The 15652-nt window shown below is 51.8% G+C and overlaps 1 protein-coding gene across 4 annotated transcripts in view; it reads right to left on the bottom strand.

Annotated features, from left to right (window-relative positions):
• CSMD2 (CUB and Sushi multiple domains 2) overlaps positions 1 to 15652 on the bottom strand; it is a 289568-nt gene that overhangs the window by 76848 nt on the left and 197068 nt on the right. For all 4 annotated transcript variants that reach the window (XM_085559781.1, XM_085559782.1, XM_077788452.2 and 1 more), the window contains 6 exons: positions 15010 to 15198; positions 10154 to 10323; positions 8487 to 8643; positions 7711 to 7902; positions 6213 to 6339; positions 1214 to 1416 (listed from right to left, as the gene is read on the bottom strand). In XM_085559781.1, the coding sequence (XP_085415907.1) occupies positions 1214 to 1416; positions 6213 to 6339; positions 7711 to 7902; positions 8487 to 8643; positions 10154 to 10323; positions 15010 to 15198 (1038 nt within the window). The remainder of the gene's footprint in view (positions 1 to 1213; positions 1417 to 6212; positions 6340 to 7710; positions 7903 to 8486; positions 8644 to 10153; positions 10324 to 15009; positions 15199 to 15652) is intronic.

Below are 15652 nucleotides of genomic sequence, written 5' to 3' on the forward strand. Positions count from 1 at the left end.
CAGCACAAGGATTTACCAGCAGGGAAAATCCTGGAGTAATAGGAGTTTTGTGAGCTTATCCACCTCATTAAAGCTCCCGAGATCCCAAAGTGGACAGGTCTGAGCTCAGGTCTGGCTGCTTAGTCACACCTGCTGAACAAAGGCTTTGAGCAGGAGCAGTCAATAAAGCCCAGCTCCAGATCAGGAGCTTATTTCCTGCTAAGTTGATGAGAGTCTGTTACACTCAGGCAGTTTAGAGAAAGCTGCTCTTGAAAGAGCCAGAGGAAATCCCTCTCTTTCTGTGCAGCTGGAGATAAGGAAGTTAACAGCCCAGGCTGGTCCTTCCTGGCAGGACGAGACACAAATCTGGCAAAAAAACCCCAGGATGGCACTGCTGTGTTGGGTGACACAAAGCTCTGCCTCTGTCTGAGTCACCCCAAAGGTCTGAAACCCAGCAGAAATTCTCCCCAAAATGTTGGCTTGTTCCCCCAGCCAAGCAAAGCACCCTGGTCAGAAAGTTATGGAAAAAAATAACAAACTTGGGAAGATGTGTCAATGTGTCTCAGCCCAGGGAAAGTCACATCATCTCTCACCCAACCACTCCCTGTTTATTATCACTCCAAAACAACTGCACAAACCTGGGACACTGTAAATATTGGAATATATCACCCTAATTAATTGAAAAGAATGTGTTTGCAGGGCTGAGGTTTGGTTGGGGTTTTTCCTCTGGGTTGGGTTGGGGTTTTCCCTCTGGGTTGGGATTTTCCCTCTGGGTTTGGTAGGATTTTTCCCTCTGGGTTTGGTTGGGTTTTTCCTCTGGGTTTGGTTGGATTTTTCCCTTGGTTTTGGTTGGGGTTTTCCCTTAGGTTTTGGTTGGGATTTTCCCTTGGGGTTTGGTTGGATTTTTCTCTTGGGTTTGGTTGGGATTTTCCCTTGGGGTTTGGTTGGTGTTTTCCCTCTGGGTGTGGCTGATTTTCCCTCTGGGTTTGGTTGGGTTTTTCCCTCTGGGTTTAGTTGGGTTTTTCTCTTGGGTTTGGTTGGATTTTTCTCTTGGGTTTGGTTGGATTTTTCCCTCGGGGGTTTGGTTGGGTTTTTCCCTTGGGTTTTGGTTGGATTTTTCCCTTGGGTTTGGTTGGGTTTTCCTCTGGGTTTGGTTGGATTTTTTCCTTGGGTTTTGGTTGGGGTTTTCCCTCTGCTTTTGGTGAGGTTTTTGAGGAACCCCTGCACATCCCACCTGAGAACTGGATGGCAAAGCCCTGTTTGCTGGTGAAGAAGTCGGTGTTGAACTGCAGGATGACAGAGTTGAAGGTGCTGTGGATGTCCCCAGGCAGCCCCGAGCCGCTCATCTCCTTCAGCAGGATCCCGTTCTCCACCGGCCCGTCCCAGATCCGCAGCACGTCATGGAACTCCTCGGTGTGGAAAACCATGAAGTGGAGCCTGTGGGGCAAAAAACACCTGGAATTCAGGCTGGAATGGGTTTGTGCCACATTCAGGCAGCCAGGCTCACATGGAATGTTTTGTCTCCTCTGGAATTCAGGCCTGGAATGGGTTTGTGCCACATTCAGGCAGCCAGGCTCACATGGAATGTTTTGTCTCCTCTGGAATTCAGGCCTGGAATGGGTTTGTGCCACATTCAGGCAGCCAATTCTGATGCTGGATTGCAGCACCTTCAGGATTTTGATGTATTTTAGGAAGGTCTGGATGTTGCAGAATTAGGTCAGCAAACAGAGGAACTTCAGCAGAGAATTGAGAGAAAATGAGGAAGAGCTCCAAAATCCACACCAGGAAGGGAAGGGAGGGGAAACAGGAGTTATGAAGGTGACAGTGAGCTGACACTGAGGGTTTATTTTGATGTTCTGATGGCAAATTTCATTCCCTTCCTCTGCATTTCAAAGCTGGGTCTGTCCTGGAGAGAGCTCAAGGCCTTCAGCCAAGGCACTTCCACAGGGAATTCCTGAGGGAAAGCCGCAGGAGGCCCCATGGTGAGGGAATTCCTGCTGGGTCTGGGCCAGTGATGGACCCAAGGGAGAGGCAGGAGGTCCCTCCGTGCCCGGGCGAGGGCTGGTGGCACTCCAGGACAGGACAGACATGATCCCAACACATCCCTACTCCTCCCCAGGCCCAGCTCTGCTGTGGGATGGGGAGCAGATGGATCCAGGCTTTTCCAAGGGCTCCTCCCAGGTCAGAAGAACCACCCAAGAACAGGATCCAGCCCTGGTTACGGTGACCAGCTGAAGGATGCAGTTCTGATTGTTCTGAGTGGGAATGGATCCACAGGGATCATCAAATCCAATCCCAGACATTCCCAAATCCCACCCTGTCCTCGAGGGTGTTGTCCAAACCCTCCTGGAGCTCTGGCAGCCTTGGGAATGTGACCATTCCTTGGGGATGGAGCAGGAGCTGATCCCTTCCACTCCTGCGCTCCAATCCCACCGGGAGAGGAGGAATTTCCATGTCCCTGTTTGTCACTGCCCCATTTTCCCTCCGGCACACCAAAATCAGGCCAACCATGGGCAACTCAACCCCAGTGTGAAACGGGGACAGAAACCCAGAAACAGGAAAAAAAAAAAATCTGTAAAAAACAAACCCATCAGGTGCTGTGCTGAAATCCCTGCCAGCCCACGGAGAGAAACAGGGAAGCTTTCACTTGGCTGCTTTCCCATTTATCTGGGGCAAACATAAATAAATCAGAGGAGAGCCATAAAAAAAAAGGGGAGAAAAAAAAAAGCCCCACTGCAAAATCCTCAGCACCAAAATGATGCCCACAGAAGCTGGGAGAAACCAAAAGAGCTGAACCATAAATCTCCCAAGCAGAGACCTTGAGCAAAGAGAAATAAAGCCAGGCTTGAGGAAAATCAGGATGGATGGTGCAGAGCTGTTCTCCACGGCTGCCTTGGTGTGATTACGATTGTTCCCAGCCTTAACTGGGCCCAGTGAGGCAGAAATGCTGGAAAAAACTCATCCCTGGAGACCTTGGGATGAGGGACAGGCTGCCAGGGGTGGGGGGACACCCTGGAACTGCCACCAGCAGCTCCGGGGCTGCCTAAAGCACTCCCCTTTATTTGAGAAAAATCAACTTCAGGCTGTGCCAGGGGTGATCCATGGGATTCAGCTTCAGGTGATCCATGGGACAGGCTGTCCAGTGCCTGGGATCTGCTGGGATATCAGATCTGGAGTTCTCTGGAGCAAATCCATCTATTCCACAGGCACATCTCAGCTTTGCCCTCAGCCTGACGTGCGAGACCAGCCCCGGCTTCAGCAGACAATGGAAGGGAAAGGGATTCTATTCCTGAGGGGAAAGGAGTTCTATTCCTGCACTCTGACAATCCAAACTGCTCAGTTACAGGCATGGAAATGCAGGGGAAAAATTTTAAAAAAGCAAATTCAAAACTGGGGAGATTATATTTATATAAATGTGAGAGAGGGGAAGTTCTGGCAGCTTAGCAAGGAGCGGAGAGGAGAGCCCAGCTCTGCCCTGAGAGTGTGAACAACCTTGAGGAGCTCTTCCCAGAGCTCCCCACAACCCCAGTGACCATCCCGAGGTGTTTTTATGTGGACATTCCCCATCCAAGCTCTGACTTTGGCCTTTCTGTGCAAGGTTGGGACGCCCCTGGCACAGAGGTGCCACCACAGCCACCACTTCCCATGCCCCAGAGAGGCTTCCCCAGCTTGAAAGCTGTTCAATATCCTGTCCCTGGGAAGTGGAACATCCCAAAATGCTGGAATTGGTCACATTTCCAGGACTCCCAGAGCTCCAGGAGCGTTTGGGATGCACAGGGTGGGGTTTTGGGGTGTCTGGACAGGGCCAGGAGCTGCACTGGATGATCCTTTTGGGATCACTTCCCGCTCTGGGTATTTTCTCACTCTTGTTTTTAGATGAAACTCTGGAAAGTGGAAGCTGTCAATACCCATGAAAATGGGATGAATTAACGACATCAGTGGATTTTGACAACGCTGGGATCAGGGATGGACCACAACCCACCTCTGCCGTGTCTCTGTGTTCCCTGCTCCCAGCTGGGCAAGGAATTCCCATCCATTTTCCAGCACATCCTCCTCCTTCCTCCTCTCCCCCAGCTCTCCCAGCCCAGCCAAGGCACTCCATACCCCGAATTCATCCCCTCTGCAGGAGCAGCCCTTTCCCTTGCATGCCTCTGAAGTGCAGACTCATTTTTCTCCCCGTCTCACCCTCCTGCCCTTCCCCTCGTGCTGTGCAGATACAGCTTCATTCCAAAAGCTCTGGTGATTAATTTTCATGTAAGTTATAAATGAGAGCTTTATACAATTGTATCATGCGTGAAGAGGATTATTTTTCCAATGGATTACCATAAAAATGAAGTTGCTGGGAATGTGCTCTCCCCACTCCCCTGAGATCATCTGTGCTGCTGGAGCTGGGAAGTGAAGGGGCAGGGAGAGGGAGCTCTGGGAAAGGCAGGGTCACCAGGTTTGTGTGGCTCCGATACCTCCTGGAACCTTCTCTCTCTCCTGGCCTCTTCCAAGCCTTTGGTTGATCCCAAACCTCTGCTCATGTGGGCGCTTTTAGGGATTACAAGAGCAAAGTTGCTGAAGCAGCCTTTGGATGAGGGGAAAAAGAGACCTCTCTACTTTGTCCTGTAAAAACCTTCTCCAGGAGAATAAAAATAGAGGAGGTTTCAAGTGGAAGTTGCCTGTGCAGGGATTCAGCTGCTTTGGCTTTGCTTTTTCTCCTCTGTTCACACCCAAACCCATCCATTATTGAGCCATTCCAAAGGGCAGCGCTAATGGAGGGAATTTCTGCATTAAATAAAAATGAAAACACCAGACCAAACCTGTCTCCAGCAGAACTCCAAGGGCTAAAAGCAGCCCGGAGCTCACCCGGAGGGACAGGCTGTGCTGGAGAGGTGATGGGTGCTGGGGCAGCAGGGAGGAAAAATGGGATTAAGAGGGAAGGAATTCAGGATGGGGATGAGGCAGGAATGGCTGGCAAGCACTGGGAGCTCTGATGGGAGATGCTGGGAGAGGATTGTAACTATTATTATTATTATTATTATTATTATTATTATTATTATTATTATAGAATTTTAAGGTCCATTTCTGCCCCTCAAATCCCACCACTGAGTCAAAGCTTGGCTTGCCCAAATATTCCAGTTTTCTGTGGGCTTCGGCCAGCCTGGATTCTGTGGGAACACCCAGGGCAGCCCTGAAGGGCTTGGCAGGGCTGGGCAAACATCACCGTGGGGGTGGTGGGGCAGCAGTGAAAGATCAGGGAGCAGGAACTGCCTGGATCCTGGGACATTCCCTGGGATTTCCTACAACACCCTCACTCCAGGATTGTGTCATGTGGCCATTCAGCACTTTTGGCAAGTTCCTCATCGATGTGGTGGGAAAAAAAGGTTTGAATCTGGATGCATCCCGGTAAGGAGAGGGGTGGAAAGCTGTCCATGGACACCAAAGCTCTGGGATATTTCAGCTCAGGAACACCACAGGCAGGACCAGGACGTGGTGTGGTGTCACCACCCAGGGCTGAAAGCAGAGGAGCAGTGATGCCACTGGGGGCTCCGAGCAGCCTGGGCTGGTGGGAAATGTCTGAAAGTAAAATAGTTCAGCTGCTGAAGAGGAACCACCCCAATGACTTCATGCCCTCCCCTGAGAGCATTAGGACAATTACAGACACTGATCAAACTGCCTCAAATTGCCAGGAGAAGTTGTAGCTGCCCCTGGAAGTGTTCAAGGCCGGGTTGGATGGGTCTTTGAGCCACCTGGTTTAGTGGAAGGTGTCCTTGCCTTTCAGAGAGAGGCAGAAACAAGGTGGGCTTTAATGTCCCTCTCAGCACAAACCATTCTGTGATTCTGTGGTTACATACTGTGCCTCCAGAAACTTCCCTTCAAGAGGACAAAAGGAAGAAACTGAAAAACAAGAACATGTTCCTACCCACCAGGAACACAACAGATCTTCTGAAGGTCTCAGCCACCTAACTTCACCCCTCCCTTTTGCTAAAGCCTTGTTTTTTAAAGGTCTTTTTCTGATCCATTGGTTGGAAATGAAGGGAAATTCAGGCATGCCAGGGCTAAGCAGGATGGCTGGGACCACAGAGTCACCCAGCCTAAACCATTCCCTGATTCTGAAAGCAAAGCAGTGACTTCTCCCTGCTGGTCCCTCTCAGAGTGACAGGAGCTTCTCCCCCATTGCTTTTATGGAATTATTGACCTGGAAAAATCAGCTCCATGTGGGAAAGAAGCCAAACCACAGCTCTCACCCAATGGTGCATCCGGGCTCTGCCTCGATGGTCCAGATGCAGTTGAGGTTGTGGTCGTAGGGAGTTGGATATCCTGGGGAGAGGATCCGTCCTGAGGCCTCTCCTCTGATTGTCCCTCCGCACTCAGCTGCAACAAAAATATTGATGGGGTTAGGGAGAAGATTCGTGGTTTCTGTGGCTTTTGCTTGGCAGCAATCTCACCCCGCAACAGAGATTATTCCTGGCTTTTCCCAGGGATTCTAAAAGCTTAAGAAGATGAAGAGAATTGTTCAATTCAGCTGAGTTATCAGAATTATTCTGCATTTCTGTGCTTGTTCTGAACACCTGGCAAAGCTTCCCTCCACCTTTGTGAATCCCCAGGGAGCAAAGGCAGAGTCTGCCAGGATCCTTCTTCCCTGCTCAGCACGTGGAGGGTGAAGGAGCTCTGCTCCTCTGCTTGGATTCATCAGAAAATGAAGGATAAGAAGCCAAAGAGCTTGTAAATGTCGCTGTAAATGAACTGCAAAGAACGTGAGGATTTGGAATAATTTCCATAACATATCCATTCAAATGCTGTAATTTTAACTTCTTTCAGCTTTCTTTCATTTCTTTTTAATTTCCACACATTCCAGACACGGCCTCATATCCAACACATGCTGAGCAAACAGGGTGAAGGTTAAGAAAATGCACAAATGACAGAGATTTATCTTTTTGCATCAAAAAATGAGGCTAAAATCCCAGCCAAGGAATGGTCCTGCCTCCTGGGAGAGAGAACACGGAGTGCCAGGGGCTGAGCACATCCCTGGGGGTGGAGATCACCCAGGGGACTCGGTGTCCAACAAGTTCCCCATGTCCTGGGCACAGCAGGACAGGAATCAGCAATCAGCCCCATTCATTTAACACACAAAACCCCGAATCAGAATTTTCCAGGCAGGAAAAGCTGCAGGTGAAAGGGATCTCTGCGAAGGGAATTGAAATGTCTGGGGATGGGATCAGGTGTCAGGCAGCTCTCAAATAAACCTGGCTCTGAGCTGTCACATGCCAGGACACACGTTGATGTCACTATCAGGAGGTGCCACTCACTTCAACACGTCCGGAGTGAAAGGACAAGGGCTGGGAAAGGACAAGGAAGCAAAAAACCCTTGTCAAATGTGTGTTTAGGGCAGCGTATTTCCTGCTAAAGCTGCTTCAAGTGCTCTCCATCTCACACAGGATCCTCACCACATTAATTAGTGCAGCTGGGCAATTAACAGCAGAGTTAATGTCAGTGGATCAGCAAAGCCGGGACCAGGGTGGTCAGGGTGGGGAACCCACAAGGAAATAATTTCTTTGAAGTTTTGGCAGGGCAGGAGGTGTCCCCATCTCAAGGACCTTTACCACACACAACTTAATTAGTGCAGATGAGCAATTAACAGCAGAGTTAATGTCAGTGGATCAGCAAAGCCGGGACCAAGGGTGTTCAGGGTGTGGGATCCAAGGAAATCTCTCCCAGGAGGAGGAGGAGGAGGAGGTGTCTCACCCACGCAGGTTGGCAGGGGCTGGTCCCAGGCCCTCCTCTCCCCTGTCAGGCACACCAGCACCCTGGTGCCCCTCAGGGTGTAGCCAGGGTCGCAGCTGAAGGACACCGAGCTGCCAGCGAAGTGTCCCTCGTCGTGCACCTTGTACCCAAACTGGGGGATGCCGGGGTCCTCGCACTTGATGAGCTCGAAACCTGCAGCAGGGAGGAAGGGCAGCTGTTGGCACTGGGAATTTCACAGTCAGGAGGGTCTCACACAAAGCCACGGTGGTGTTTTCTTCTTTCTTTTCTTCCCCATGTGTTGGGGACCATATTAGAAACTGGCGGGGTTTTAATTAATGGTGGAGTTTTGATCTGAATTTCTGGATCGCTACAGCCTTGACAGGAAAGGTTTGAGCATATCCCAGGGAACAGGGACAGGGAGAAGAGGAAACGGCCTCGAGCTGTGCCAGGGGAGGCTCAGGCTGGACATCAGCAGGAATTTCTCCATGGAAAGGGTGGAAGGGGGTGCCCCGGGAGGTTTGGAGTCTCCATCCCTGGAGGTGTCCAAGGAATGCCTGCGTGTGGCACTCAGTGACAAGGTGGGGATCAGGCACTGGATGGGCTTGGAGGGCTTTGCCACCCTCAGTAATCCTGGCATGCTGTGCTCTCCCACGCTCCAACTCCCCTTTGGGTACAAGATCACCACAGGAAGGACTCTTTGCTCACGGGCAACACAAAAACCACAAAAATACACCTTGAGCTGTGGGACTGCCAGCACACATGGGACTGAAACTCACTGGAGAACTGCAGCTCAAAGCCTTTGCTGGTGTTGGCAGTGTCGGTGATGAACTCCAGCCACATGGAGCTGGAGGTGCTGTTGATGCTGGTGCCCAGCAGCTCTGAGCGGCTGAAGGTGCCCAGCAGCCGGGCAGAGCTGTTGGTGCCATCGTAGACCTGGGGGGAACAAGAAATCCAGCCTGGAAAAACCATTCCTGCACTATTCCAGGGATCCAACCATCACTGCCCAGAGATGGCTGCCCCTGGATCCCTGGAAGTGTCCAAGGCCAGGTTGGATGGGGCTTAGAGCAACCTGGGACAGTGGAAGGTGTCCCTGCCCATCCAGGGGTGGCACTGGATGATCCTAAAGGTCCCTTCCCACCCCAACCATTCCAGGATTTCTCTGCAGTTCCACTGAGCTCTAGAACTAGAGAAATGAGGAGGAATTTATCCCACCTTGTCCCTGCTCTCCTCACAGCAGCACCCTGGGCTATTTGGGTTTTTTTGGGGGAGCAGCTTCCTGGGAAGAGCCAGCAGCTCCCAGGAAGTGCCCTGATTTGGGGTCACCTCAAATCAAGGAATTTGCTCCTGGCACTGAGCTGATCCCAGGTACTGGAGGGAAAAGGGAAGGAAGCAACCAACCCCACTCTGAATTCCAGCATCAGGCTGGAAAAGCAATTCTAACCCCTCAGGATTTGTCCCACAAGTGATCCAGGAGTGGTCCCTGGATCCTCAAGTGCAAAAAGGGACAAATCCTTTGGGCAATGCGAGCTGAGATCCAAGGATCTCCACTGAAAGTCTGACTTGATGAAACTGCACAGTGCTGCCCACCCGAGGAGCTGGATTTACACCCTGGAGCATCTGCACCCTCCTCCTGCTCCCTGATTTACTCTGCACACAGAGCTGCATCTCCTCAGCTCTCTTTCCCAAGGAGCAGCCACTGAAAAAACCCACATTTTTCCCCCAGACTGACTCAGAGATGAGCCTTGAATTCGCTGTGATTTAAGAAAAACACAAATGGTTTTTTTTTTCCTGCCTTTTGTGAGGACCAAGAGCAGTTCCTCAGCAGCAGAGATCGATAGCAACTTTCCTTAGATGAGCAGCTGATGACAAACCTGCTGGGAGAACGCAACTCCTGTGACAAGGAGTTCATTCCTTGCAATAAGAGGAAATCTTCCTCCCTTTCCAGTCGTTTATGAGCTGGAAATGTGGATTACATCCCTCCTGGAGTGTGACACTTCAATGAGGACAGAGGCATTCCTGGGAAGATGGCTCAGCACATCCTTGTAATATTAATGCCTCCTTCAAAACCGTTCCTTTGGTTAATAAAAAAACTCAGCCTGGATTTGTCTCCTCCTCCACAGAGTCCTGGAGCTTGAATAATCTGAGAAGAGTCTGGAGCTCTGCATTTCAATCAGCCCCTTTTTGGGACAAACCAGCCTTGATTCTTCAAAGCACTAAAATAATGCTCAAACCCTCACCCTTCTGTGCAATTCCACAGGTGAGAGCTGAAGTTTAGCTGGTCTGGGGGAAATTTGATCCTCCAAATTTGAAGATTTCTGGGGGAAATTTGATCCTCCAGCACCATGGCAATCACTCCATGGCACTGGACTATTCCTGGGGTGACACAGAGGTCACTCCCACCTAACCCCATGAAAATTTTAGAGCATTTAGAGACCAGAATTACCTTGAGGACATCTCCTGCCTCCAGCTCGAAGGTCCTGGCTTTCAGCTGGATGCCTTTCCCAGGCTGGCTCTGGATGGAGTAGATGCACTCGTGGTTGTTGTTGTAGTTCAGGGGGTAGTTGGGGGACAGCAGCACACCCTGGGTTCCCGTCACCGACGAGCCACACTCGGCTGCACCGAGACACAAAAGCACATTTCAGTGACCCCACGCCTGCCCTGGCCACACCATACGTGCAGGTGACTCCTCTGGAGGCCACAGCTGCTCAGCTTTCCTTGCAACAGCAATAGAAGGGGCTTCTCCCTGTTGTTAATCATTACAACCTGTTGTTAATCACTACAACCTGCTGTTATTCACTACAACCTGCTGTTAATCACTACAACCTGCTGTTAATCATTACAACCTGCTGTTATGCACTACAACCTGTTGTTAATCATTACAACCTGTTGTTATTCACTACAACCTGTTGTTAATCATTACAACCTGTTGTTAATCATTACAACCTGCTCTAATCATTACAACCTGTTGCTAATCATGACAACCTGCTGTTAATAATTACAACCTGTTGTTATTCACTACAACCTGTTGTTACTCACTACAACCTGCACACCATCCCCCTTTCCATCACATTTCCTAGCCAGGCTTCTCTCCTCCTTCATAATCTGTGTAAATGTAAATATCGGGGGGAAATCTGGGGGAATTTGGGGGGAATCTGTGGGAATCTGTGGTGATTCCATGTGGATCTACCCAGGATCTGCTGCTTTCTCTGCTTCTGAGAAATCTGTGAAATCTGGGGGAATCTGTGGGAAATCTGGGGGAATTTGGGGGGATCTGTGTGAATCTCTGGGGAATCTGTGTAAATATAAACCGATGTGAATCTCTGTGAAATGTGTATGGATCTGTGGGAAATCTGTGTGAAATTGGGTGAAATTTGGGGGGAGTCTGTGGGAATTTGAGTGAAAATCTGTGGGGAATCTGTGTAAATGGAAATCTCTGTGAATCTCTGAAATCTGTATGGATCTGCAGAAAATCTGGGGGAAATTGGGGGAAATTTGGGGGGATCTGTGGGAAATCTGTGTAAATGGAAATCTGTGTGAATCTCTGTGAAATCTGTGTGGGTCTGTGGGAAATCTGGGGGAATCTGTGGGAAATCTGTGGAAATTTGGGGGGAAGTTGGAGGGATCTGTGGGGAATCTGTGGGAATTTGGAGGGATCTGTGGAGAATCTGTAGGAATTTGGGGGGATCTGTGTGAATCTCTGGGGAATCTGTGTAAATAAAAATCTGTGGGAATCTCTGTGAAATCTGTATGGATATGTGGGAAATTTGTGGGAAATTGGGGGGGAATTTGGAGGGATTTATGGGGAATCTGTGGGAATTTTGGTGAATCTGTGGGGAATCTGTGTAAATGGAAATCTGTATGAATCTTTGTGAAATCTGTGTGGATCAGCAGAAAATCTGTGAGAAACTGGGGGGAATTTGAGTGGATCTGTGGGAATTTCAGTGAATCTCTGTAAATGGAAATCTCTGTGAAATCCGTGTGGATCTGCAGAAAATCTGTGAGAAACTGGGGGGAATTTGGGTGGATCTGCGAGGGATCTGTGGGAATTCGGGTGAATCTGTGCAAATGGAAATCTCTGTGAAATCTGTGTGGATCAGCAGAAAATCTGTGGGAAATCGACAAAAATCTGTAGGAACCTGTCCAAATTTGTGTGGATCTGCCTCAGAACAACCCCAAGCTGAGGATTTTCTGCTCCTCCTGCCGAGCTCCCACACGAGCCAGCCGTGAGTCACTGTTTTCCCAGCCTGTTTACCCTGGGAGATTTTCTGCTGCCAAACACTGCTCCTCTGGGGCTGTGCAGGCAGGGCTGGGCACAGGCACTCCAAAGTCCCCCCCAAAGAGCAGTTTTTGGGATCATTCTTGTGTCCCTGAGTCCCCACAGCTCCTGGGGCTGAGGGAACCATCCCAGGACACTTGAAGCTGAGGGAACCATCCCAGGGTAGCTCCTGAGGGAACCATCCCATCCCAGGGCAGCTCCTGGAGTTGAGGAAACCATCCCAGGCAGCTCCTAGAGCTGAGGGAACCATCCCAGGACACCTGGGGCTGAGGGAACCATCCCAGGGCAGCTCCTGAGGGAACCATCCCAGGACACCTGAAGCTGAGGGAACCATCCCAGGGTAGCTCCTGAGGGAACCATCCCATCCCAGGACAGATTCTGGAGCTGAGGGAACCATCCCAGGGTAGCTCCTGAGGGAACCATCCCATCCCAGGGCAGCTCCTGGAGCTGAGGGAACCATCCCAGGGCAGCTCCTGAGGGAACCATCCCATCCCAGGGCAGCTCCTGGAGCTGAGGGAACCATCCCAGGGTAGCTCCTGAGGGAACCATCCCATCCCAGGGCAGATTCTGGAGCTGAGGGAACCATCCCAGGGTAGCTCCTGAGGGAACCATCCCATCCCAGGACAGATTCTGGAGCTGAGGGAACCATCCCAGGGCAGCTCCTGAGGGAACAATCCCATCCCAGGGCAGATTCTGGAGCTGAGGGAACCATCCCAGGGCAGCTCCTGGCTCTGCTGCTGTTCCAGGGAAGGGTTAAGAAAGGAGACATCACCAGATGCACCCAGATGAGGCACTTGGGAGGTGACTTTGTCCTCTGCTCCTGCCATGGATGAAAAGCAGGATTTTGGCCCAGATTCCCCAGGGATGATGCTGGGGACATCTCAGGGAGCTGTCCTGGCCAGAGGGTTTGGGCAAAGGAACAAAAACCACTCTGAGTTCTCCCCAGACCATCTCTAGGACAGAAGCTCAATACAGTGTCTGGAAAAGCAATTAAATCTCCTGTGATCTTAATGAGCCAGCCTCCTTCCATCCCTATCCAGGCAGATCTGAGCAGGCAGTGGGGACACTGTGACAGAGCTGTCACCCTGCCACAGAGCTCTGGGCCATCAGCCCTGAGTTTGCCCCGCTATGATCAACCCAAGCTGTTAATTGTGAGCCAGGAGCAGCAGCCAGGGCGTCCACTTAGTGCTGCTGTCTGAGGCTCGAGTTCAAAGCCCTGTAAATGATTTTTTTTTGTTTTAATTCTCATTCCCCTGATGAGCTTCATCTGCAGCCTGATGGTTATTCCCGCCTGTCCCAGCAGGATGGGGCCTCAGGGCTCAGCGGAGTGGGAAATTCAGCAGCCCAGGCTGGGAGGGGGCAGCAGCTGGCTCTGCTGGGGAGCTCTGCCAGAGCCCGGGACAATCTCCGGAGCAGCCAGTTGAGATCCCTGCCCTGGCTCATCTGGAGGAATCCCCCAGGCTCTGGGTGAGCAGAGCTGGGAACCATTTCCTATTGAAACTCCACACCAAAAAAAAACTGTGTGGCATCTTTTTCCCAAGGCCTGGAGCATCCTCCTTCCTTCCAAATTTGTCACACTCCTCATCGCTGCTGTGGGGGATTCTGCACCCCAGGAACAGCAGCAGGATCCGTGCTGCAGACCAGTCCTTCCCCTCCTCTACTCTGATTTATTGATTTATCACTGCAAGTAATTGATAAGGCTGGAGGGGCTAAAAATGACCTGCAGTGGTCAGGAAGGGAAAGGTGGAAGGGGTAAGAAACTCGTGGAGAGCAGGGGAGAGGTCAAAGCCGGGGGGGCTCCCAGGCACATCCATAAAAATGTGGAATTTGCCTGGATATGGAGATTGCAGCTGTCTGTAATTCCACAGGGAACGCCTTAAACCCGGGCTGGATGGCAGAACTGGCCCAAAAGGGAGGAGCAGCTCTGCAGGCACCCACTTGGGGTGGGGCTGGGGGACACCCGGGGGTGTGGGGATGTGACACCCCCCTGGGGAGAGCACGGAAAGGCTGGAAGCTCCTTCCAGCTGCCTCTCCTCCATGTCACCCCTCCATCCTGGGGGATGTCACCCCTCCATCCCGGGGGATGTCACCCTTCCATCCCAGGGGATGTCACCCCTCCATCCCGGGGGATGTCACCCCTCCATCCCGGGGGATGTCACCCTTCCATCCCGGAGGTGCTCCTATCCATTCCAGAGATGTCACCCGTCCATCCCAGGGGGTGTCACTCCTCCATCACAACGGATGTCATCCATCCACCCCAGAGATGTCACCCATCCTAGGGGTGCTCCCATCCATCCTGGGCATGTCACCCACCCACGGATGTCACTCATCCATCCCAGGGGATGTCACCCCTCCATCCTAGGGGATGTCACCCATCCCAGGTGAGATCCATCTTCCCCAGGGATGTCACCCCTCCATCCCAGGGGGATGTCACCCATCCCACAGATGTCACCCCTCCATCCCGGGGGCATGTCACCCATCCCAGAGATGTCACCCCTCCATCCCAGGGGATGTCACCCCTCCATCCCAGAGGCATGTCACCCATCCCGGGGGGCTGTCATCCCTCCATCCTGGGGGATATCACCCATCCCAGAGATGTCACCCCTCCATCCCAGGGGGATGTCACCCATCCCAAGGGGATGGAACCCATCTATTGCAGGTATGTCACCCATCCCAGGTGAGATCCATCTACCCCAGGGGGATGTCACCCCTCCATCCCAGGGGGATGTCACCCCTCCATCCCAGGGCATGTCACCCATCCCACAGATGTCACCCCTCCATCCTGGGGGATGTCACCCCTCCATCCTGGGGGATGTCACCCCTCCATCCCGGGGGATGTCACCCCTCCATCCCAGGGGATGTCACCCCTCCATCCCGGGGGATGTCACCCATCCTACAGATGTCACCCCTCCATCCCAGGGCATGTCACCCATCCCACAGATGTCACCCCTCCATCCCTGCCCACCTCAACAGTGCAGCACAGCGGGACCAGCCAAGCAAAAGGAAAGCTCATGACCACCTACCAACACACCTTGGCAGAGGCGAACTCCACACACGCCGTCTCCCGCCCAGGCAGGTGATCCGGGCCGCTCCCTCCAGCCGGTACCCCGGGAAGCAGGAGAAGCTCAGCACGTCCCCCACGCCGAACTGCAGCCCCTTCCTGATGCTGTAGGCTGGCACTTCTGGCTCGTCACACGGCTCCAGGTCGTATTCTGGAGGGGAGAAATGGATTTTAGGGGATGGGAAATGGGTTCTGTCCTCCACGGAGAGGACACGAGGATCCGAAGGAGCTCTGATCCAGCTGCAGTGAATTCTAAATCATGAAAACCCACCTGGATTTCAACCCCCATCTAAAACTCAGGGGTTCTGTCCTCCCAGTAAATGACACAAGGATCCAAAGGAGCTCTGATCCAGCTGCAGTGAATCCATGAGGATTTTAATCCGTGAAAATCCACTTGGATTTCACCCCCAACCTAAAACTCAGGGGTTCTGTCCTCCCAGTAAATGACACAAGGATCCAAAGGAGCTCTGATCCAGCTGCAGTGAATCCATGAGGATTCTAATCCATGAAAATCCACCTGGATTTCATCCCAACCTAAAATTCAGGGGTTCTGTCCTCCCAGTAAATGACACAAGGATCCAAAGGAGCTCTGATCCAGCTGCAGT

Source organism: Lonchura striata, chromosome 23, assembly GCF_050655825.1.
Source record: "Lonchura striata isolate lonStrDom1 chromosome 23, ASM5065582v1, whole genome shotgun sequence".
NCBI classification, from domain to species: Eukaryota; Metazoa; Chordata; class Aves; order Passeriformes; family Estrildidae; genus Lonchura; species Lonchura striata.